This window comes from Dama dama, chromosome 23 (genome assembly GCF_033118175.1).
Source record: "Dama dama isolate Ldn47 chromosome 23, ASM3311817v1, whole genome shotgun sequence".
NCBI classification, from domain to species: domain Eukaryota; kingdom Metazoa; phylum Chordata; class Mammalia; order Artiodactyla; family Cervidae; genus Dama; species Dama dama.
In genome coordinates, this window is record NC_083703.1 from 17,725,722 (window position 1) to 17,750,494 (window position 24,773).

A 24,773-nucleotide genomic window follows, 5' to 3' on the forward strand; every position below is an offset into this window, starting at 1 on the left:
AGGGATTGGAGGGTGGGTGAAATGGGTGCAGGTGATCAAACTGTACAAACTTCCAGTTATAAACTTAATAAGTCATGGGGATGTAATCTGCAGCATGGTGAGTATAGTTAGCAATAATATATATTTGAAAGTTGCTAAGAGAGTAAATCTTAAAGTTCTCATCACAAGAAAAAACTGTAACTATTTGCGGTGATGGATGTTAACTAGACTTATTGTGGTGATCCTTTTGCAGTATATACAAACATTGAACCATTATTTTGTACATCTAAAATGAATATACTGTTACATGTCAATTAAAAAAAGAGACCAAGAGCCTTAGAGCTGCTCAGCTCTGCACAGGGCTTACCAGAGGGACGCAGACTCAGTAGGCTGCCAAATGGGGGGCTGGCTCACATCCACCCTCTTGATATTTTCACTCTGTAAGGACCCAATCTCCCTGCAAAAACCCCAAAGGAATCAGCTATACCTGCTGGCCTTCCCACACCTTTTGTAAGCTCTGCAATCCTAATGTTTTCTTTCTGCATCTTCTACTATTCAATCATGTGGCTTCATAGTCACTTCTCTGGGGCTTTGATTCTTCATCTTTATTTATTTTAATCTATTTTTTATTTATTGGTTTGGCTGCATTGGGTCTTAGGTGCAGCATGTGCACGGAGAGCTCAGTAGCTCTAAGGTATGTGGGATCTTACTTCCCCGCCCAGGGATCAAATTTGCAACCCCTGAATTGCAAGGCAGATTCTTTAACCACTGGACCACCAGGGAAGTCCCAATTCTTCATCTTTAAGGCTTAGCTCCCTCCTCCAGGAAACCCTTCGTTAACAACCTCAAATGTAGATCTTTCTATAGGCTCCCTCATATTTGCATAAGTATTCACTTAAGTCTGTACTACAATCATATGCAAATTTTGTCTCTAGGTTCATGTCCTCCTACTTTATGAGCATCTGGACAACTGAACTAGAATCTTTTTGGTTTACAACCTTGGCCTTTTACCTCAGTAAATTTTTGTTGAAAATAAATAAATAGCAGCTAAGCATTGAGTGAGCCAGCTCATATCACACATATATGTACACGCATACATTGCGTGTGTATCATGGAAGGGGACAACTGCAAACAGGTATAGGGCACTAGCAGATGCCAGATAGGGGTGTAAGTTTTTCACTTGTGAGGCAGGTGGCGCTATTATCAGCACTCAGTAGGCGGAGAAATAGAGGGGTTCAATGAGATGCTTCCAGCCAAGCAAACCTGCCTCCATTCTCCCGCCCCTTAAACACCCGATTAAGTCACTGCTGCTGAGGCGATCTGGGATCTTCCGGCAGTAGACCACTCTGCACGGTGGAATGTTCCATCTGATCGAAGGTTAACCTGTTCCATGCCAGGATATCCACTGCTCTTCCTTTCTTTTTAAAGTACTGACTCCTCTTAACCTCCTCTGCTGTTGCAGGACTGTAATTACTGGGAGGTGTGATGCAGCTGCAGAAGGTGGGAAAGACAGGAACCAGTGGCTCCTGCCCCTGCAATGCTCTGTTCAGGGACCGGAACAGTGTTGGGCTGCATGGCTCTTTCTGTTGCACTATTCAATGGAGCAAACATTCAACGTGCCCCTCCTAAGTGAATCTTAGCCATCCAAAAGGTCTCTATCAAGTCAACTACTAGAACCCTTTAACTTGGCAAGCTCACTCAAAACATCATCCACACACCCTCTTCGTCTGCTTGTACCACTTTTCCATAACTTTTACCTGCAGTTACTGAGTTCATTGGGTTAAGGCATCAGAGCAAACTCAAGAATTTGTACTAAATTAAATGGGGATAAAGGAAGCTCATTTCATCCATGCTCCCCACCCCACTTCGTTTCTAAATTAATTTTCACCCAGCTTGGGGCATGGATCTCTGTGAAGAAGTTTTAGGTTTGCAAAAGGCATTTGGATAATGACTGGTGGATTATAAATAAAATATAAAATAAAGCTGGGGCACTGAAAACCATCTGCAGCTGTGTGAAATGATGAACGTCTGAAACGTGTCTGGTTTGCAGGTGCTTAATCCTCCCATGACTTTTTTGGGGGTGGGGAAGACGGACAGATGGGGGGAGGATGAGGGAGAAAAGCTAGAGCAGGGGATAAGTCAGGTGCCAGAGGAATCTCCACTGAAACTAAGCCCCCAGATTTTTCACATTGTACTCTGAACCATGTCAGTTCATGCCTATCTTCGAAGGGCCCGAAATCAATAAAAAAAAGAAGTTCAAAAACTGCTCCTTAGGCAGCTGAAAATCTGCCCTTCACTTTTCTTTGCCTGTACCCTGAGGAGTTCTAAATCTTCCCTCATTCCAACATCAAGCCAGAGAAGCCAGGCTCCCCAGAACTGTCTTTTATTCTGTATTATTTCTGCGACGTTCTGCCAAGCACCGGTGGGTCTTTAAAGGGACTGTAAAAAGGTAACGAAGACACATCCGTTCGGCAAAGACATGTAGCACAGGCACGGCGCACATAAATCAAAGCCAGAAAGAAGCCCGCTAGCAGCCTGGAAATCAAATTGTGTCAGGGAGAAGGCCCGGGCAGAAAAATAGATTAGAAGGGCACTGAACAAGAGAGAAGAAAGACAGGCAGCCCCTACTAAAATTAATGAGAGGCAGAGGAGGCCTGGAGAAACAGCCTGACAGAAAAGATTCTTGCACTGCTTAAGGATGGACGAGCGTTTCTGCAAGTGATAGCGACTCCTGCATGAATAACACAATGGCTGTCTAGCACCACTTCCCAAAAACCAGGGCTAGAGGCTCCAAAAGACATGAGGGGAGGAAGGAGACTTGAAAGGGATGGGAGAGCAGGCATAGGAATTTAGATAAGCACAGAGACCTCCCTCACAGCCCATCCTTCAGGTGACCTCCAGCTCCCAGTCCCAACTTTGTAACTGCTCTGCTGAGTGCGAGAAGGGCTGCAAAACCTCTGAACTAGGTTAATGGTACCTGTCTCATAAGTGATCTTGAGATGCCATAAGTAGAGGACCAAGTGCACGTACTGGCCCAGAATCAGGGCTTTGTATGGAGCGACTGTTATTAAATTAAAAAAATTTTTTTCTTAACATATATATTTTATTGAAGTATAGTTGACTTACTATGTTTAAACAATTTTTCTTTCCTTCTTTTTTTTTTTTTTTTTTTTACAGTTCTCAAAGTCTTTTTCCGACTTCTCCAGGAGGCTTTTGTGTACCCCTTTTCAGAACCCCACAGAAAGCCAGTTACCATCTTCCGGTTTTTCCTACAAGTCCTACTTGCCCTATCCTTGCCCTCAAACCTAGGGGATCTTAATCTGGTCTCAGATTGGAGACTTGTTTTGATTCATCAGTGGCCTCCCAAATCAATCAGTATCATGCCTGTTCTTTCCGACTTCCAAGGGCTGGATTTTTACAAATCAAAAGCCAAGAATTGCCCTTGTGTGTCTCTTGAGTTCTGCTTGAATGGAACAAGGACCTAAGAAATGGAGTGAGGGTGGTGTTGGTAGAGATCTCAATTGATATTTCAAAATATTATTCTGTACAGAAGTCTTCTGAGCAATCATGAAGCTGAGAATTAAAGGGAACCTCACTCAAAGGAACCCAGCCTGTCTCTGTGCAAGTTCAGTAGCCCTGCTTGAGGATGCCTTTGTATAATTGTGATCCTTGCAAAATTTCAGTGTGAAAGCTCCTTATGTGTGTGTGTTGCTGTGGTGGGGGGGGGGGGGGGGGTGAGGGGAGGGGTCGTCCTACAGACTAGGGAGGAGCCTTGAGGGCCAGACCTTCCCTTCCAAGGGTCATGCAAATCTCCAGACTCTGTGAATTAAATGAATACAGGAAGCTGTTAAATAGCAAGTGACACCAGGACCCTTATGACACCTGAGCTTCCAGCCACAGGACCAGTGTCTGGTGCCAGCCACCTGGAGCCTGGGAAGGGCCTCCCTCTCCTTCCTTGTGTGTGTGCTCCCTCGCTCACTTATGTCCGACTGTTTGCGACCCTATGGACTGTAGCCTGCCAGGCTCCTCTGTCCATGGGAGTCTCCAGGCAAAAATACTGGAGTGGGTTGCCGTGCCCTCCTCCAGGGGTTCCTCCCAACCCAGGGATCCAACCCGTCTACTGCCTCTCCTGCAGGCGGATTCTCTACCCCTGTGTCACCTGGGAAGCCCCCATACTACTCGTGATGTTAGCCAAAGGCCTAGAAGCATTGAAATGCACCCTCCTTGGTGCACTGAAAAAATGCACAATACAAATTAGATCCCACAGGTTCTCGATAAGAGAAGACACAGAGCATTCAAAAGCCAGTGCCTGAGTGGGACACAGGTCCTGTAGTGACCTGGGGCCACCTGCAAGGCCTGGGATAGGATGAGTAGGATGAAGCAATTTGTAAAAAAAAAAACAGCAGCGTCCCGTAGCTCACATCATTCGCTCCCTATGGCTCTCATTTTCCTTCTGATCTAGGGAAACCACCATGTTCTTGGTGTTGTAACAAAAGGGAACAAGCCAACCCACGCCTCGCCTCCTTTAAACCCTTTCATCTGGGCTTGCTAAAGCAAACAAACCTCAGGGCACGCCTGCAAGGTTTTTGAGTTGTTCACCCCAGGCCCGACCCCTCAAGTCCTCCAGGCGGGGCGCCACGAGGGGCGGGGCGCCACGAGGGGCGGGGCGCCACGAGGGGCGGGGGCGCCACGAGGGGCGGGGCGCCACGAGGGGCGGGGCGCCACGAGGGGCGGGGCGCCACGAGAGGCGGGGCGCCACGAGGGGCGGGGCGCCACGAGGGGCGGGGTCAGAGGCGATGTAGGGATTTCGGGGGCGGGGCGCCAAAGGCAAGGGGCGGGGCAAGGGTGGACACGGCGCCAGGGGCGGGGTTACGGGGGCGGAGCCTCGGGGCGCAGCGGGAGGACTCGCTGCCCCGCGGAGGGCGGGGCGGGGCGGAGGGGAACGACCTGTGGGAAAGAGTCAGGTACCAGCCTGTGCCCGGGGTCCCCGATCCAGTTTTACCCGCGGCCGGGAGGGATCGGAGCGCAGCGGCCCGGCCCGCACCCGCGCCCATCGGAGCGCCCAGAGCCCGCGGGCCCCGGCGTCGAGCTCAGCGGCGTCCGACTCCGGCGCGTCTCTAGCCGCCAGGGCCGCGGCCGCGGGCCTGCGGGCCTTGGGAGCTAAGGGGTCGGGCTGGCTCCGGCGCGATCCGTGGGCTCCGCTCACCACCGGCTTCTGCAGCGGGGGGCCGGCCGGGATCGAGCGGCCGGAACCGGGGCCGCGACCCACCATCGCGCGGCAGCGGGACGGCATCAGGTCAGCGGCCCGCCTGGGTGCGGGGCTGTTCCCCTGGGGGTGGCCGGCGGGACCCAGGGAGAGAGAGGGGCGCAGGAGGCCGGCTGCCAACCGTGCCACCCCACGCAGAGTCCAGAGCGGCCCCGTCGGTGGTCAGCTCCGCCCGCCGCAGAGCCCAGTTTATCCATCGCAGTCCATCTGTCTGGCGGAAGTGTCCGACGTGAAAGGAATTCGCGGATGCGGCGTTTACAGAGGTCCCTTGCCTGGGTTCAATGGCCTCTGGCACCCTGCAGGATTCACACCGAGGATTTAAGTGGGGCCGCCTGCGACGGCGCCAGCACTGCCCGTAAACCCCAGACCGAGTCGACCTCGCACTTGGATTCAGCGTGGGCAGCCTTGTGGGAGGCCCCTCCGCGGCTGTGCCTTTGAGAAAACCCTTCAGTAGAGGGCTCTGGGCCTCACAAACTTGACGTGGCTCCAAAGCACCGTCAGGCTTAGCCGAGCTGCTCCTTGGCCCGCAGCCAGAAGTGCCCACGTGAGGGCGGTAAATAAGTAGGAGTAAGGACACACCGTACTGAGCTCTGCCCTTTGGCTCCACAAACCTAAACCCCTTTTACAAAAACGTGCCTGGGCACACATTTGAAACTGGATGGTGGAGTGGTAAAGGCAGAAGGCCTTCAGCTCCATCCTGGCCTCACATTGACGTTTCCCTGGCCCAAGCAAGAGTGCAGAGGGAGGCCTACCTGACATGTCTTGAGTATTTAGACCTTACAAATCAAGCAAACTGCAAGATAGGTCAATATATTTCCTTCTCTCCTGACAAGTAGGCAGTCCTAAAATCTGGTGTGTGTGAGTGTTCAGTTGTGTGAGATTTTTTGCCACCCCATGGACTGTAGCCCAGCAGGCTCCTCTGTCCATAGAATTTTCCAGGCAAGAATACTGGAGTGGGTTGCCACTTCCTTCTCCAGGGGATCCTCCCTACCCAGGGATCAAACCCGCATCTCTTGTGTCTCCTGCATTAGCAGGCAAGGTTTTTTCACCAGCTGAGCCAGCAGGAAAGCCCAAGAGTTGGAAGGCTGTTTGAGTCCTCAGGCTCTGAGGAGCTCCCCCAAAGCAGTGGAGTGCACTGTTGGCCTGCAGCTTTGTTCTGTTCTTCCCACCCTGCCCTGGCCCTGCTCACCTCTCTCCCACTCCGTCCTGCTGCTTTGCTGGGGTCTTGGCACACAGGTCCCAGACATCATGTGCAGCATGCCCGTCTGTCTACTCCTTCACCTCCTACACTCAGCTGCTCACAGCCACCCCATAGGCTTCAGGGTGCCCACTGCAGAGCCATGGAATTCCAGGGTTTCAGGTGACTGCAGTGGGGTGTGGAAGGGTGTGGTGATTTCCAGGTGCACACATCTCAACATCCCACTGGACTCCTTGCTCGCCAGGAGGGGTCCTGCTGGAAGGGGGCCCGTCGGAGCAGAGTTCTCCAAAGTGCAGGGCCTACTGCACTTTGAAAGGGCAGGGGCCCTACTGGCCCATTTTTAAGGGCAAAGAAGGGCCCTTTAAAAACTCTGTTTCTTCAAATCTGGCCCATTTGGCATGGCAGCCAGATGACAGAAGGTGTTGTTGATTCTCCAGTGTGTGTGTGTGTTTTCAGTCGCTCAGTCGTGTCCGACTCTTTGTGACCCCATGGGCTGTAGGCCATCAGGCTCCCCTGTCCATGGGATTCTCCGGGCAAGAATACTGGAGTGGGTTGCCATTTCCTCCTCCACAGGATCTTGCCAACCCAGGGAGCAAACCCACATCTCTGATGTCTCCTGCACTGCAGGTGGTTTCTTTACCAGTGAATCACTGGGGAGGCTCCCTGATTCTCCAGAGGTAAAACAAACATAAATAAGAAAGGAGGGTGTCAGGAATGGTTTAGTAGGAAGGAAGGCAAGCCAGCACTAAAGCAGAATGACGTCAGGCGCTGAGGGGCGAGCTGCAGCAACTCACTGACGTGTCCCTTTCAACAGCCGCCCCTGTGCTGCCTCCTGTGAGGGCCAGTGCTGAGTGTGGGACTGGCCTCGGTGCTGCGCCCTCCTCACCCCCAACCCTCCCTGCAGCCACCAGGCATTATAGGTCATGTCATCCCTGCTTGACAGTGAGGAAACGAGCTCAGAGGACGGCCTGTTGGAGGCCACACAGCTAGGAGGCAGCGGGACTGAGAGAGAAAGGCCCATCTGCCTCCAAAGCTGCCCCCACTCCTGCTGAGCCATTCCAGGGTGCTCTCCACTTGGGTTTAAAAGAGATGCCAGGAACCTAGACGAGGGGAAAATCCACGGCGGTTGGTGGAACTGGCCTTGCAAAATAGAAGTGCTGCTTTTGGTCATGAATTCAATCAACAGATACATGTCAAGTGTCTCCTCCGCATGGGAGCCTGGCAGTGTCTTGCCCCACAGACCTGTGTGTGGTTTATGGCAATGGGATGGACTCCAGGCAGCTCACTGTGGCATCTACAGGGACCATCTCTTGCCTCGTAAACGGAAAGTTTACATTTTTATCACCTGGTGGTGATAAAATAAAAAATTTTTTAAAAGTACATTTTTATCAGCTGGTGGTGACCTCACTCTTAAAGAGATCCCCTTTTAGAAGGGGTGGTGTTAAAGCTCCAGGTGCAAGACAAGGTAGCCACTGGGGAATTCAGACCTGCGAGATTCTCAGGAGGTGTTATCCACCAAGTTTGATGACCTTTGACACGGAACGGAGCAATCAGGTCTCAATAACCCATTGAACAGGAATCCAGGATGGCTTTCTGAGATAAGCAAAGACAGGGGGTCTGTTTGGTCACTGGGAAAAGGAGGCTCAAGGGGCACCTTGGTAGGAGAGTCCAGAAGCCATGCTAGTGAATTTGTGGGTCTGGAGCTCAGAGGTTTGAACTGAGGCAAAGATTGGGCATGGTCAGCACAGAGGTGTAGCTGATGCCAAGGCCACGGGGAAGGTGCCTGGGAGGAGTGTATGGAACAAGAAGAGAAAACCCTGAGGATCATGGAATCTAGAGGTGAACAGAAGGCGAGGAACCCATCCCCAAAGTCAAGAAGGAGCAGCCGGAGAAGCACCAAAAAAACGAGAGAGGAGGGACGTGCTTCCAGAAGGCGGGTGGGATCACAGCGGTGTTGGGTTTAGTTCTGGCAATCGGGATTCTCGGTGGCAACAGCCTCAGTGGAATGGCAGGAACAGAAGCCTGGTGATACAGGGCTGAAGAGCAAACTCGCAATTCAGAGCACTCTGACAGGGTGTGTGACGCTCAGGCCAAAGGAATAATGGGACACACAACAAATCAAGGGCATCTCTGGGCTGGCATCTTTTTACACAATTTTGCCCAAGGCCTTAGGATTTAATTTAAGCCTTTGTCACTGATAGGAGGGCAGCTTTTTAGGTTTGTCACAGTGAGCACACTAATTATTTCACTGGGAGGTTTATCAGCAGTCTCTCTCCACCACTGCCAGAATATAGGTTTCTGGGGCTGTCAGCATATCAGCCATGAGTCATTTTTGTGCTTAGGAGAGAGTATGAGAAGCCAAATGATGACTATGATGACTATCGCAGCCACCTAAAGATGGCAGCAAAACCAAAGTGGCATTCCAGAGAAAATGGTTATTCTTAATGCTCCGAAATAAATTCAGTCATCAATGGGTTTCCCAGAAAACAGAGGCACAGAGGCTATTTAAGGAAGACGCAAGGTGACACACACAGCAGTGGAAATACCAGATGCAGAATGAGGAAGGCAGAAAAAACATAGCCGGAGACGGCTGGGAACCAGAAAACACACAACAATCACCGGGCATCTAGCTTGTTGACTGTTCCTTATAAGAGCAAAAACAAGACATTTCTGCGTGCAGGCAGCAAGGTGACAACCCAGGTTATCACCACCAGCTCATGGAGTACCTTAAAACAGCAAGCAAGCCTTTGAACGCTGGTTTTTGAGGGACAACATGGCCGGGAGACCCTCTTGCTGCAACAGTTCTGCACGTAGCACCCCATTCTCAAACAGCAGGAGTGATTTTGCTGGCTTACACAGTGTCACTACAGGAAAGGTGGGGAGATGCATGTGCCTGCTGGCGTCTGCACCTTGGCTGCCTCTTCCGTGGTGTGGGTGGGAGGAGATTCAGGGGCGTATTTTCATTCCTGGCTCCTTTTCTACCCATTCTTTCTGAAGAACAATGGGAAGAAGCAGGTTGAAGGTGGCGCTGCATGTTGGACTCCTCCAGCCCCCACCTGTCTTAGGCTCCATGCAGCCACTCAGCCTGGGTGGTGATTATGTTGGAACTCCTATGCCTTGCCCTTTCTGTGGAGGTGGCGGTAATAGTCCGAGACAGACGTGGAAAAAAAGGGAAACAACTCGAGAGCAAGGGGAGAAAAGCCCCCACATTTCAGGTAGTCCCCTTGTTTTGACTGAGCTGTCACTCCAGAGAGTTGACAAACCCTCTCAATGTCCTCTGAGTGCCCACAGCTGTCTTTTCCAGGGTTTTAAAAATAGGTCCCCAAACCCTCCTACATTGTTGGTAGGAATGTAAATTGGTGCAGTCACTATGGAAAACAGTATGGAGGTTCCTTAGAAAACTAAAAATAGAACTACCATATGACCTGCATTCCCACTCCTGGGCATATATTGGAGAAAAACATGATTTGAAAGGTTACAAGCACTCCAATGTTCATTGCAGCACTGTTTACAATAGCCAAGACATGGAAGCAACCTAAGTGTCCATCAACAGAAGAATGGTAAAGAAGATGTGGGGCATATACATATATATATATATACATTATATATACATAATGGAATATTACTCAGCCATTAAAAAGAACGAAATAATGCCATTTGCAGCAACATGGATGGACCTAGAAAGTGTCACACTGAGTGAAGTAAATCAGACAGAGAAGGTGAAATATCATATGACATCCCTTATATGTGGAATCTAAAAGGAAATGATACAAAAGAATTTAATTACAAAACAGAAAGAGTCTCACAGACTTAGAAAATGAACTTATGGTTGTTAGGGGGAAGGGATAGTTAGGGAGTTTGGGATGAGCATGGACACACTGCTATATTTAAAATGGATGACCAGCAAGGACCTACTGTATAGCACATGGAACTCTGCTCAGTGTTATGTGGCAGCCTGGATGGGAGGCGGATTGGGGGAGAATGGATATGTTTATATGTATGGCTGAGTCCTTTCCCTGTTCACCTGAAACTCACAACTTTGTTAACTGGCTATACCTCAATACATAGTACAAAGTTAACAAACAAACAAACAGTTCCCAAATTAGAAAGGAATTGCAGGGGTCCTCATTTGTTTTGACTGGCACACAACCCAGTAATTATAAAATGTTCTTTGCAGGACCATCATCTTGAGTGATCAAAAGAGAAGAAACGCGCGAAATGCACTGTCATTGGCCATGCTGAAATCTCTCCAGAGCGACATCCTTCCTGAAGCTGAAAGCCAGGATCTGAAGGTCATTATCATTTCAGGGATTGATGACATGTCCATCCTCAGCATTCTGCAGAACCCAGAAGAGGTGTCTCAAATTTCTTTAGTTAACTAGGGCAGTATTTTGAAGTTCCTTAAACTGTACATGGCAGGAACCTTGGTCCTGACACTATCTGCTATGGAAATTATAGCAAACACTACTGTGCAGTAAAAGCATGTGTTTCCATTTTTGGTGGAAACACGAGGCTATGCTGAGAACTGACGTCCTTGTGGGCTCTATGCAATGGGTTTAATCACCAGTCCTTTTGACAGAGTGCCTGGTTGGCTAGGACCAGGCTGTTAGGACGTACGATGGGCTTCTCTTCCAACTCTTACCAGGCTCTCGGCTGAGATGTGCACCCTTCTTCAGTGGTGCCAGAACACGTGCCAGATATTGCCTTTCCTTGCTCTTTTTTCCAGTAAGAATTTTTAGCCGATGAGCTGGTGATGATGATGATGGTATAAATAATAGCAACATCAGTATTTTAAAGTAGTTGCAGACGAGTAATATGGAAACTGCTCTGTGATGCTTTTGTATTTCTTTAATTAAGGATCAGTGTTTCTGGAGAATGTGACCTTTTATCAGTAGTTGAATATACATTTTCAACTGTTTTATGTGGTGAAGACAAAAGAAATACAGCTGGTAGAGATCAGCAGTCCTCTGACTGCTGTAACCTGGATACATCAAAGGCAGGTCACTTCCAAATGACACTGTTCCTTGGCTTGCTTAAAGGGAACAGTACTTCCTGTCACAACTGCCATGATCAGAGGAAATGTAAAATGTTACCAGCTCGTCATGGGATCACATTTTGCTGTTGTTTTTAATGACAACAATGACAATTAAACCACCTCCTCCGGTCCCTTGTTTTTACAATAAAGGGATTCTCTTCATGCCCTGACCTTCCTAATTCCAGCCCTTGGGGTAGACTAACAGACAGGGATGCTGCCAAAGGCTCTGATGGATTTACCTGGCCCTGGGTGAGTTGATACACTCAGGCCTGGCCAAGTCTCAAAAAAAAAGGTGAGACCCAGGGGACAACTCCGAAGATAGTTGGTTGCTGAGTTCAGTTGGTTACTGAGCCTTCTCCCTTTCATAATGCGTATTTTCACTGGTCTCCACCAGGGACCTTTTTAGAGCGTCACCCTGTGCTGTCATCATAAAATACTGGTATAGCTCTTCCAGCTAACTGGAATTATTCTTATCAAAATCAGGCCACTAACTTTCTCTAAGGCTGTTTCCATAGTGAAAGAAATAGAAAAAAGAAAAGAAACAGCTTTCTCTAAGTGTCCAGAGCATCAATTCGATCACTCCCTGAAGTTATTCAGTAGACAAGTAAGTGACTGTCTCAGCTCTGGCTGTTTACATCTTTGTCTTTTCTTTTCTCAACTGGAAACGTTGCAGCTGAAGGGCCTGTATTTTCTTCTGGACATGATTTAAAGGGACTGACGGATGAACAAGGCCCAGATTATCATGCAGAAGTATTTTGAACTTGTTCTGAGGTAAGCCAGGGTGATGGTCAACACTGCAAGCCTGAGAGTGATAACTGTATTAAATATTGAATTAGGCTTCTAGTGTACAGATAAGTATTTAAGCTATGATATGTCATCACTGCAGAACTACTGAAAGCTCTGTGGTCACTGGTGAACCCTTCATCCAAGCAAATATTTGGTTTCAACTTTTCAGAAGTGACTGTGGTTAGCATTTGATCATGCAATGGGCCAAAGAAAGAAAAACACACACTGCTACTAAGATTTGCCTTGGTATCCACATCTTAAGTAAGAAGTAAAGAGTGGAACTGTAGCTTTTTAGAAAAGAAGGACCTAAGATTATTAAAATGTTTAAAGTTTTAGACTAAAACAACTCTGTCAATGGGAAAGAGAGCATTCATAACAATAATGATTTAAAAAATTATTTCCAAACCCTTCTTTCAATTAACCTTTATAATCACTGCCTCCAAGTAGGAAAATTAACCTCTTCATTTTTCCTCTTCTCCCTTTTCTGTCTCTTTAACCACATTAAGAAGGGAAATTGACAACAGATATAGAGGAAGAAGGGGGTTCCCTGGTGGCTCAGTGGTAAAGAATCTGCCTGCCAATGCAAGAGATGCAAGTTCAAACCCTGGGTGGGGAAGATGCCCTGGAGAAGGAAATGGCAACCCATTCCAGTAGTCTTGCCTGGAAAATCCCATGGATAGAGGAGCCTGACAGGCTACAGTCCACGGGGTCGCAAAGAGTCGGACACGACTTAGTGACTAAACAACATCAACAACCTATAGGTGGAAGCACAAAATTGGGGATGACTTATACATGTATCAGATCAACCGGATAATCAAAAATATAGAATCCACCTTAAGTAACACACTGTCCATTTAATGAGCATCTCCGGAGCACCTGCTATATGCATACTTGCAAGATACTGAGGGAACAGAAGAAACAGAGAATTTCCAGCCTACCTGAAAACTGGAAATCAACTTGAGAAAGAAGATGTATAAAGCAGTTTCATAACCCTAGGATTACTTCACCTAATTTCTCCTTCATACATTGACTTATTCATTCATTTCTTTGGTCATTAATGATGCAACAAATACTTCAGGAGACCTTCAATGTAGACCAGACAGAAGTGAGCATCAGAGAGGGGAAGGGGAAGGTGATTGGGATACGTTCTTGTTTTCCTCGCCCTTCCAGAACCCCCTAAGGAGATCATAGTTTTCATTTTGTGGAGGGACAAACCTGAAAAATGATTGACTTGACTTCATAGAGATGGAAGCAAGTCAGAGACAAGACCTGGTCTTTCATTTCACTTTAATGATGTTTATGGGACATTCTGCCGTTTGTTTGCTAGGACTTGGTGCTTTTAAAAGTTATTTCCTACTGATATGTTTGGCCAAATAGAAAATCAGCAAAGAGAACCAGCAGAGCCCTTCCATCTTCCCCTAAATGGCCTGCTTTTGTCACTTTGCTGTGATACTTTCATGAACTGAGATCTTAAACAGTTAGCAAAGGGCCACAGGGGAGCCGAGCTTCTTCAGAGGACAAAGGCCAGGTTTCTCGGAAGCTTCTACAATATGGATGCCCCCAGATCACTGAAAAAGACGCAGATAGGACCTTGTCCTGACATAGTAAAAGAGAGGTTTAAGTGTATTGACTTCTTTAAGACTTTGTCTAAGAAAATCAAATCGTCTTGATAAGTCTGAGCACCATGAACTTGTGCAAGATTTCAGTTTGCAGGTGTAACCAGCAGGCAGATTGGAGCAGAATGAGGCCAATACTTCCTCATTTTGTTCCTGCATGAGAAGAGGTAAGGGCTTCCCTGGGGGCTCAGATGGTAAAGAATCTGCCTGCAATGTGGGAGTCCTGGGCTCAATCCCTGAGTCGGGAAGATCCCCTGGAGGAGGGCATGGCAACCCGCTCCAGTAGTCTTGCCTGGAGAATCCCCATGGACAGAGAAGCCTAGTGGGCTACAGTCCATGGGGTCGCAAAGAGTCAGACACGACTGAGTGACTAAGCACGCACAAGAAGAGGGGGTGATGGAAAGGAAGAAAGATCCATGGACTGGCTTGGCATCTGAATCTTATAGTAGATTTGTCACTGAACACAAGTGCCTCACGAGGGTTAATTACTTACACATCAAGAATGGGGCAAAATGAGAAGGAGAAGAAACACTTGATCAGGGTAGGATATTTTTAATGTTAGTGATCTACTGGATTGCCTAAGTATCACTCAACCAGCTCATGTGAAATCTCAGGCCTTCTTGGATGAAAGGCGGGTGACAGACTATGCTGCCCAAGTTACAGCTAATGGACTTTTCACACCCTCTGTTGATCAGGCCACAGATGACACTCGGAGCTGAAAGAGCCTTCTCTGTCTTTGCAGTCAGAGCTCAGACCTCAGACCTCAGAAGCTTTTATGCAGCCTCCTGGCTACCATAGCCCCCACCATCTCCACCCTCACCTATAGGCACAAACCCCCTAAACCCACCAGCAGTTTGGGGTGGGGGTATATATGTGCATTCCTCTGGAGGAGGGCCATTAGCATTTACCAGAATCTGAAAAGGTGACCCCCTTGAAGTCAAGAATATGATATCATATCCCTAAATGCACAATTGGTCATTTTAGAATAAAGCTGACAAGTGCCAAATGTTCATGAACACAAAAGGTGAGTTCCTTAGGCAAAACCTGGGAACCCGTGAAGGTCATTTTCCTTGGAGTGGCTTCTGGGAAGCCAGCCCAGAGTCCCTCCTCCTCTTCCTCCAGCCAGGGTCTAAGGGCAAACATTTTGACACTGAAGTTATCATAGCAACACAATCGTTAAGCATGTCAGGGAAAAGATGGAGAAATTAGCCAAGTTATTTCATAAGTTGCAAAAATAAGTTAAAATTCGGGAGATTTGAGGGCAGAGGTCTCATGCAAGCCAGTTTCTGGCTCCCCTCCCCTCTTTGGAATTTTACTTTGATGACAGCAGGGTGTTCCCCCCATCTTAGTAGAAGTGAGAGAATCACAGTAGCAATTGGAGAAGTAATCAGTAAGGAAGCTGTGTCCCAGCTTTTAACATGAGAGCTCCACACCGCCATCGCTGGAACAGAGCAGCTTGTTTCCCACAGTCACTCAACCCTCTTCTCTAGGGGGGTTGTGAGCGGAGTGGTCCAGGGGACAGCGCCCTCACTGAAGTCATGCTCAGGGTCAGACTAGGGGCCTGGAGTCAGACAGAGACGGCTCAGACCCCACAGCCTCACTCTTGGGTCTGATGGCCTTAGGGAGTCACTTGCCTGGTGAGCCTTGGAGTCCTGGATCCTTCCTCCTGGATCTCAAGGAGACCAAATCATACAGTCTGATTCACAGTTGAGATTTCATGCAACTTATTCTCCTTGGTCATAGAATCTGATACACTTATGGATTTGAAAAGAGCTCTGAACAGTAAAATCACATAAAATAACAAGCTTTGACGTCCACCTCACTCTTGGATGGAAGTGAAGCAGGTGTGTTTGCTCCTCAGGTCATGATGCTGATCCAGAACCATCCAGTCCCCATCATCGCCATGGTGAATGGCCTGGCCACAGCGGCTGGGTGTCAGCTGGTTGCCAGCTGTGACACTGCCATGGCAAGTGACAGGTCCTCCTTTGCCACGCCGGGTGTGAACAGAGGGCTCTTCCGTTCCACCCCCGCAGCGGCCTCGGGGAGAGCAGTGCCCAGAAAGGTAACGACTCCCGGTGCCCTCCCCCCGCCCCTCCCCAGCTGTGACCCTTGAGTGCCTGTGAGGGTCAGCTCCAGAACTTTCTTGTTGAAAGTATAGTGTGAGTCAGGACATTCTGCCCAAAGCAGCGCTGGCTAATGTACTCATGTCCTGTGTCAGGACGTTATCCCTATAGCTGTCTGTTTGTAAATCATTGTTTTTCACTCTTGCCTGCCCCTCAGTACAGCTGGCTAAGTTTCCAGATTTGCTTTGTCTTCATGAAGGCAAACGTCTTTTGCACTCATGTGAAATGCAGCTGAGACACAGTTTCATTGCACAGAAAGGCTGCCCATGAGCCGTAACAGCATGGTGACATGTGCCAGTGTGAGAGGCTAGGACACTGTCACTGGCTTTCTGTTTGCTGACAGTCTGTCTCGCTCCAGAATGCTTGGAAAGGAGCTGATACACTGAGTGAGTCACTTTCGTGGTGGCTGCAGGGACGTCCTGCACATGGTGTGTTGAACGTGCCCAGAGCTCTTCTGCCATCGTTGCCCTGAGTGAAGTCCACTTCACAAAGCTTTCCTCCTTCCTATAACATTGTAAGAGAGTGTTTACTGAACATCTCAAGTAAAAACTGGTGGTTTCCTCATTCTAGAAAAATACATCCTCATTTTCCACTGAAAATCTGTTTTTAAAGGAGGGTCAGATTCATAGGGCTTCCCAGGTGGCACTAGTGGTAACAAATCTGCCTGCCAATGCAGGAGATCTAAGAGATGTGGGTTTGATCCTTGGGTCAGGAAAAATCCCCTAGAGGAGGGCACAGCAACCCACTCCAGTATTCTTTCCTGGAGAATTCCATGGACAGAGGAGCCTGGCGGGCTACAGTCCGTAGGATTGCATAGTCAGACATGACTGAATTGACTTAGCATGCATACATGCAGATTCATAGCAGGTGGGGAACCTAAACTGCTTTCTAGAATATATTGTCCATTTTAGCACCAACTAGGAAAATCAGCAGTTGCTCGTAGCCTGAGGCATAAAAGAAATGAGGCACAAGGGAAATCGGGCCGAGGGTCCAAGTTCAGGGGTGCACGCCTGCCTTCCGTGTGCCTCCTCATTAGCTTTTACAGAAATATGTTTGTGAGAAAATTCTGATCACAGGTACCTACAAACACCCACACCATGAAAACCAGCTGGACGTGGGCTCCAGGTGAGAGAAGGTGACCCTCAGAACACAACAGCTTGCTCCAGTGTCCTCAGTCAAGGGGTGTCTAGATCCCACCAGGATACACATTTACCTTAAATGTTATATATTCAATAAATACTTAAGTCCCTATTCAGCGCCAGCACCTTAAATTAAAACACATCACAAAGATATTGTTGGAGCTTATGAACAATTTTATAATTGCTATAATTGCAAATCAAATCTCATCTCCAGGCCTTTTGCACATTAAAGGTGGTGGCTGTCTGCTTGGCCAACCTGCCACTGCTCAGTTCCAACCCCTGACATTCTGGAAGATTCTGTGTTGAGGCCTTTGAAACCTTTAGATCAGCCCTTACTGTCCAGATAAGAATCTGCTACTGTTTAGGTATTCAGTCATAACAAACTCTTTTGCCGACCCCATGGGCTGTAGCCTGCCAGGCTCCTCTGTCCATGGGACTTCTCAAGGCAAGAATACTAGAGTGGGTTGCCCTTTCCTTCTCCAAGCTAAGAATCTATTCTTTCTCAAAACAAACTTTTAAAATCAAGGCTTGCAATTGAGTCCTAGAAACTTACAGGTTGATCATATGTGTCAACCTTTAAATTAGTTTTTCAGAAGAAAGAAGTTGGGGGGGCGGGGAAGGGGGGGGCGGAATGCGACAGAAACAGGCCTTTAATTCCCAGGGAACCCAGTTCCCAGAACCAAGCGGCTTAAACCTCACCTGAGGCGTGGCCCCTCTAAGAGGAAAACCAGGGAGTCACAGAAATCTAAACCTGACCAAAACACACCTGCCTGGTCGATGCTTGCCTGCACCCCTCGGGGACATATTGGTACAGTGGCCACCGACTGTACGGGTGACGGGGCCGCATCCCCGTGCACATCTGCCGGGAAGCAAAACCGCAAAACCTTCGCAAACGTAGAGAGTGCCTTTGCACACCGGCCCTGCCCGGAAGCTCCGCCCCTTTCACTCCGGCTGCAGCAGCAGGCGTGTGTCGCCAGTGCCCTCTGCTGGTCATCGTAGGGAACTGCCCAGCTGTGAGGTGGCGGCCGCCTTTTGTCCACTGGACCAGCAACCATGGCGAGGAGCTCTCGTGTGCCAACCAGACTGAACCGAACAGGCTGAACCTGAGCGCGAATCATTTCCCCCACGTGCAAAGTGCCCCCGCCCCCGGGGTGACTTCCACATGCATCTTCATTGCACCTTATAAACAACCTTCCTGGTGCGGCTGCTCCCTCCCCCAGAGCTGGCCTCGCCCAGCCCCTCAAGTAGTGGGTGCCGTATGCCCGAGAGGTGAAAGACCAGAGCTCCCGCTTCCCAGACCAGCCACGTCTCCCTGCGGGAACACTCGCTTCCCCCTATTTATCCATAGGAGCTCTGTGTATCTGGGGAATCTGAGTTCTAACCGTCTGGTTAATCAGAACCTGCAAGCTGGAGAGCGTTAAGTGACAGCCTAGCTACCCAGCCCCTGTGCAAATCACCAGAGAGTATGGGGAATAGGGCCTCAGCGGAAGCTGTGTCCGCTTCTGGCCTGGCCTCTGAAGGACTGTAGCATCACCTCTCTGTTTGCCTCTATCCATCTATTCCTTAATTCACTCACCAAGAGACTTCCCTGGTGGTCCAGTGGTTAAGACTTCAAGCTCCCAATACAGGGGGCCCGGATTAGGTTCCCGGTCAGGGAACTAAAGCCAGTATGCTGCAACTAAGACCTGGCACAGTGAGGGGGGGTGGGGAGGGGGGACAACACTCACCAATAAATATCCTATAAGCTGCCTACTATGTACAAGGTACATCTTCAGGTGCTGGTGATACAGAAATAAACAGAGCAGTAAAAAAAGAAGTCTCTGACCTAGAGAGGTTCACATGCCAACAAAGGAGATAATACAATAAACAAATGTAAAATCTATAGTAAGTGGTGAAAGTGCAAAGAAGGAAAATGCAGCCTTAAAGAGGAATGGTGCTGGGGTATGATTTTCAGTGACATGTGACCGGAAGGAGACGAGGAGGGTCCCCCTCTCCTGGGCACTTGCAGATGCCATCCCGGCCAGAGTCTGGGGACGGAGGACCTTAGAGGTGATGGGCGACATAGTGTCTGAGGAGGAGGTAACTGGGCCGAGGCTGTCAGGAGAGTGAACAGGAGCAGGTGGGGCCCAGGTTGCAGGACGACTTAGTAACAGCCCCATCTTCTCCTGCAGGTGGCCTTGGAGATGCTCTTCACTGGGGAGCCCATCTCTGCCCAAGAGGCCCTGCTCCATGGGCTGCTGAGCAGGGCGGTGCCAGAGGAGTGGCGGGAGGAGGAGACCATGAGGATTGCGAGGAAGGTGGCCTCACTGAGCCGGCCAGTGCTGTCGCTGGGCAAAGCCGCCTTCTACTGGCAGCTGGCCCAGGACCTCAGGAGTGCCTACCACCCCACCTCCCAGACCATGGTGAACAACCTGGGCCTGACGGATGGCCAGGAGGGGGTCAAGGCCTTCCTCCAGAAGAGGAAGCCCGTCTGGTCACACTGAGCGGCCTCATCAGAGGAGCCGGGGGCCGTGATCCCAGTGGGGAGTGCTCAGGACCCCACCGCCCCACGCCCAGCCTTCAAACCCCCAACCACCGCCGCTGCCTGTGACTGCAGCTGTCAGCCTGCTCTTCCAGCATTGGTAATGGTCTCAGTGCACACGTTCTGTGTTAGGAGCCACGACTCCTTGGGGAAGGGGCGACCTGGAGAGTTGGGCACCAATGTCAGCAGAAGGGCCGTGCACACCTCAGCTGAGCCAGCTGTGTGAGAAAGCCCACCTGTGATGCTCCTTCTGGAACCTTAGGTGAGAAGATGCCCCACAGGGGAGAAGGTGCTGTAAACTGAGGCAGGAAGGAAGGATTTCAGCCTGATTCTTACCAAAAAGTACCCCCAAGGTGGACGTGGTGCTGTTTGCCTTCACCAGGTGAAGCATTTCAAATCTCCACAAGATACTCTTCACTCTGAAAATCTTGGTTCTTTTGAAAAATAATCACACCTATGGCTTTGGGATAATCTTTGGGGTCTTTGAAAGATTACCTATTTAGTGAGACTGATCATTTTATCTTCCCAACTTCCCAAGCTGCTTAAAAGAAGAAAATCAGTTAGCTCTTTCTTTGATGCCTGTGCTAATGGACATCTAGCAGGTGCCTGGTGCTTCTCTAATGAAGGTCCCAGGTACTGGGAACCTGGACCCTGGACTGAGAATTCAAGTATTGCAGAAGAAAAGGAGGGACACAGAACACACATTATACCCATGAAGAATCATCTACTCCGGAAGCATTCCCAAGCTCTGCTCAGCTTCCGGTAAAGAGTCCAGATTAACTTCAAGTGTTCAAGTTCCCCAAAGATTGTTTAGGACCTGAACATCTTCTTTCTGGCTTCTGGCCCATTTAGGCTCCAGAAATGTCCTAGACCTCTGGTCACACCTTGGGGCTGATTTTTTTTTTTTTTTAACCTACCAGTTGAGTGGCCGTAAATGTAATTAGTACCAAAGACAGAACCTTGAGGCTTCACTAACTGGTTCTCATTCTAAGCCAGTAGGGCAATCAGCCCCTGGAAGGGCAGTCTCCTAGTGGGTTTCTGTTGAGATTGGGTTTTTTTTCCTTGCCAGAGTCTAGAAGGGTGACAAGGAGTGTTTTCTTGGAAAGGAGAAGCTTGTTATTAAGAATGTTCCTCAGAAGAGAGATCATCAGAGCCGCCACCAGTACATGCCAGCACCCCCATAGTCCTCATTCATTGCCCACCAGCACCCCGCCGAGCAGGGCCACCATCACCTCCAGTTTGCGGACGAATGGGGGAGACGGGGTAGAGTGAGTGTCCCAGGCTCTGTCTGCTGATAAAGCCGTGAGTGCCCTCCCCAGCCTGCCCACCTTGTGGGGGAACCTGGGCTGCAGTGAGGCGGGCCTGCAGACCTGACCGCCACCGGGCAGCCTTTCAGAACCCAGAGCTGGGCCGAGCGCGCCCCCTGCTGGAGGACTTTACAGGCTCACCGGCGACGTGGGATTTGACTATTGGCAAACCACCAGTCCAGTTTTGTTGTTTTACTAGGAATCTGACAAACAACGGGCTGATATTCCAGACCAGGCTGTGAAGGACTGGCCATGATGATCTGCTCACTAATAACGCCGCCGGCGGGGCCCTTTCGGGTTGCCCGCCGTGGGGGTCATTGTGCGGCCACCTCAGACCCCACAGTGAGGAGAGGGTGTTATACTCTCCGGGCTTTTGTTGAAAGTCAGCAAAACCTTCCACGTCCCAGTGAAAACCAAAAGTTGCCTTTCCAGTTTCGGTACGCGCTGAACCATAGCTCCCAACCAGGAAATTCTCAGGCCTCCAGGCTGGCTTCCCAGCCTGTGAGCTGAAGTGCCCTCGGGGGACACGCTATAAATCCTAATAATCGTCGGAGCAGAAAATAATCCTGGAATAAAACCTGCTACCCAACCACCAGTGTCACATAATTCATCCCCAAGGCAGATATAAATTGGGGGTTAATTTGCATCTCTACTTCCTTCCACTGGGACAGTGAATAAAAGCTCTCTGGTCGACACACAGGACGACCGCTTTTGGAAAGCGTGTGTTCACCTTTCCTTCTGCACCGTCCGCTGCTCAGGGAGCTTCTCTGAGCTCAGTGGTCCCCGCGCCCGGAGGGGACGGGGCTGGAAAGTCAGTGAAAGGGGCATCTGCTCCTGCCCGGCCTGGGCCCTCGAGAAAACAGCGCGGACACGTGATTAATTTCCCTGCAGCGACTGTACGGAGACCCAGCAGATACGCTGAGCCAGGCTAGCCTAGGAAGGAGCTCTCTCTGCTGCCCTGGTAGTTGAGAGGCTCAGAGAAGTGAAGGCAGTGGCCACAGTCGAACCAGCATCTAGCTGACTGTGGATCCCCTGCCCCTGACACCATACGTGTTTCTTTTCTCCCCCCAAAGATCACTGTTCCAGCCAAGAGAGACAGACGACCGACGCACTCAAAGGAAACCAATCTGAAACTGTCAAGCCGCAGCAACACGGCTTTGCTTACCAAGGGAATTATGAGGAAAGCACAGGTTTGACCTCAAAGAACACCAGGTTCAAGTCCCAGGTTTGCCACGAACCAGCCGTGTGTCGGTGCGGGTGATGGGGCCTCTTTCAGCGCCCAGGTCCCCTTCTGTAAAAATGCTGCGTGGACCCTTTTGTCCTCCTGGTTGTGACATTGTGGATTCTGCAGCACTGGATTGGAAACTTGCCACAAGACCCGAAAACAGGTAGCTTTGCCCAAAGAAAATGCTCTTCTACAAATGGAGAAGATGGATTTTTCCCTGGAAGTGGTGAAGAGTGAAAACACCTGATTACCCTGGAGAACAAGAGCTCCATCACAGATCCTCGGTTCTTGGTAGCCACACCTGAGCCTTTTAAAGGTGTCCAATTAGCACGGTGGGCAGAGCTTTATCGAAACTGGCACTCACCCTAGTTCTTTCTGGTGGCGGTCTAGTCACTAAGTCGTGTCTGACTCTTGTAACCGCGTGGACCAGCCTCCTCTGTCCTGTATCCATGAGATTTCCCCAGGGAAAAGTACTGGAGTGGATTGCCATTTCCTTCTCCAGGGGATCTTCCCAACCCAGGGATTGAACCTGGGTCTCCTACATTGCAGGCAGATTCTTTACTGACTAATCCACCAGGGAAGCCTAGTTTTGTCTAGGGGCCCCCCTTTCCTCTCTGTTTTCTGCAAACCCACTGGACTAAGCTTTTAAATTGTTTTAAAATATTTGATTAATGAGTATTCTTTCCTTGCAGTCATCAAGAGGCCAGAGTTGGTTGAAATTGACCTGTTACCATTAATAAATTCGTGAAATTTCAGTCATGCAAGGGTTTTCATTTCATGGTCTGGAGCCCCAAATATATCTTTCAGGTTCCAAACAGAGGCCCCCTGAGAAACTGGCAGGCCATCCTGGACCTGTAGGGTGTCTTGGTGGGATGACCTGGCCCTCTCTGGCTCCCTGGGGGAGAGGGAGATGGCTGTTGCCACAGGCAAGGCAGGGAGGAAGACTAGGGGCTGGGTGAGTCCAGTGTTGTGGGGTTTATGTTCCCACCATGGATGTACCCTGACGTCCTCATTGATTTTATAATGATGTCTCAGCTTTGACCCAAAAAACAATTTGCAGTTATTTGTCTACACATTTAAGAAGTCTCTCGCTTTTATGTTCTATGTTTTCAATATATACCTTACCAAATTTTGTATTGAGGTGGTACTTACCACTTTAAGAAATTTCTAGGAATTTAGAAAGAGGGGGGGATTGTGTGGGTCAAAATGTCGTGTGATTTAAAGCTTACCAGTGCTTTGATTGATGTAGTGATTGCTCTGTGCCAGGCACCATTGAAGCATTTTATGGATGTAAATACATAAATCCTCACAAAATCTCTGTGCACTAGGCTTTATGAACCCTATTCTACAGAAAAGAAACTAAAACACAAAGGTACTAGGTGACGTGCCTGTCATCACACAGTCAGTAGGGGGCAGGGTTGAGTCTGAAATCCAGGGGTTCCACCCCTTGTACAGGCTTTTAGGTGAAGGCGACATCCCATCACTTCCTAGATACTTCCGTTGTGCAGGAAGCATGCTGAATTATTATTTTAACTCACAGTCTAGTGTATCATGACCCCCGTGTTCCAACACTGCAGGCCACATCAGTCTTGTTTATTTCTCAGAGCCTGGACGCTGCCCAGCATGGAGCAGATCTCCCATGAGATTTGCCGGGTCCAGTTCAGTGTAGCCAGGGCACAGTTCCCCCCAACCCCATCCAAGCTCAAGATACAGACATGAGAAATTTCTTTAAAATTCTCAGACCATATTTTCTAAATCAGTTTTGCAAAGTTAAGCAGTTGAACAGAACGTGAATTAAATCCATGTTTTCTCTGTATGTCCAGGAAAGTTTATAGAGTTTCTGTGTAGGTTAGTATTCAGGAGTCACATTGGATGAAATCAGACCCAGGGGGTTCCGAAAAGTCCATTTGCTTTCTTTAAAGCACAGCTGACACATGTTTTGGCCTCCAAATGCTTACATTTCTGGTGATAAAACAGAGAAAAAAATTATGGTTGGTTGGCAAGAGGTAAAGAACACCCCCTCCCCTCACAAAAAAAGTAGAAACAGGATTTAGCCATGGAACACATCTTACAATGAGGCCACCGGGCCAGTTGCCAAATGAACAGCATGGGCAGTAAGTACAATAGGAACCAAGAGGAAAAATAAATTCTGACTTATTCGTGAGCAGATGGATCCTTCTATGTGAAGCTTTAGTGTTTCAAATCAGGAGGGATCTCAGCACCCAGCTACCTTAAAACTGTGACATCACACAGATGAGGTCTAAGTGACTAAAGAGATACAGACCCAGCCAGTCTTGGTACCCAATACAAGATGCTCTGACTGAAAGTTGGGGTGCCTCTCCTAGTGACATCCCCCCCCCAGACCGTCAGGGTGAACTGCCCAATAAATGCTCCAAGCTTTCCGGAAGTTTCCTTAGCACCATTCAGGAGAAAGGCAGAGCAAGTGTTTCGTCCCCAAACTCTGCTCTAGAGGCCCCTGGAGAAAGAATTTATGAGCTGCGGTGTCTCTAGTCCCTCCCGTGACATTTACTGGCGTTTTGATGAATGTCAGAGCGATTTTTCTGTCAACAGCTTCTCA

General features: G+C 49.1%; 1 protein-coding gene across 1 annotated transcript; it reads left to right on the forward strand.

The window, feature by feature from the left end:
* Positions 1 to 1,464: 1,464 nt before the first annotated feature.
* On the forward strand, positions 1,465 to 22,950 carry ECHDC3 (enoyl-CoA hydratase domain containing 3). The gene is made up of 5 exons (XM_061127563.1): positions 1,465 to 1,479; positions 4,938 to 5,275; positions 10,621 to 10,735; positions 15,742 to 15,942; positions 19,314 to 22,950. The coding sequence occupies exons 1-5, from the start codon at positions 1,465 to 1,467 to the stop codon at positions 19,623 to 19,625; spliced, it is 981 nt and encodes a 326-aa protein (XP_060983546.1). The 3' UTR covers positions 19,626 to 22,950.
* Positions 22,951 to 24,773: the final 1,823 nt, after the last annotated feature.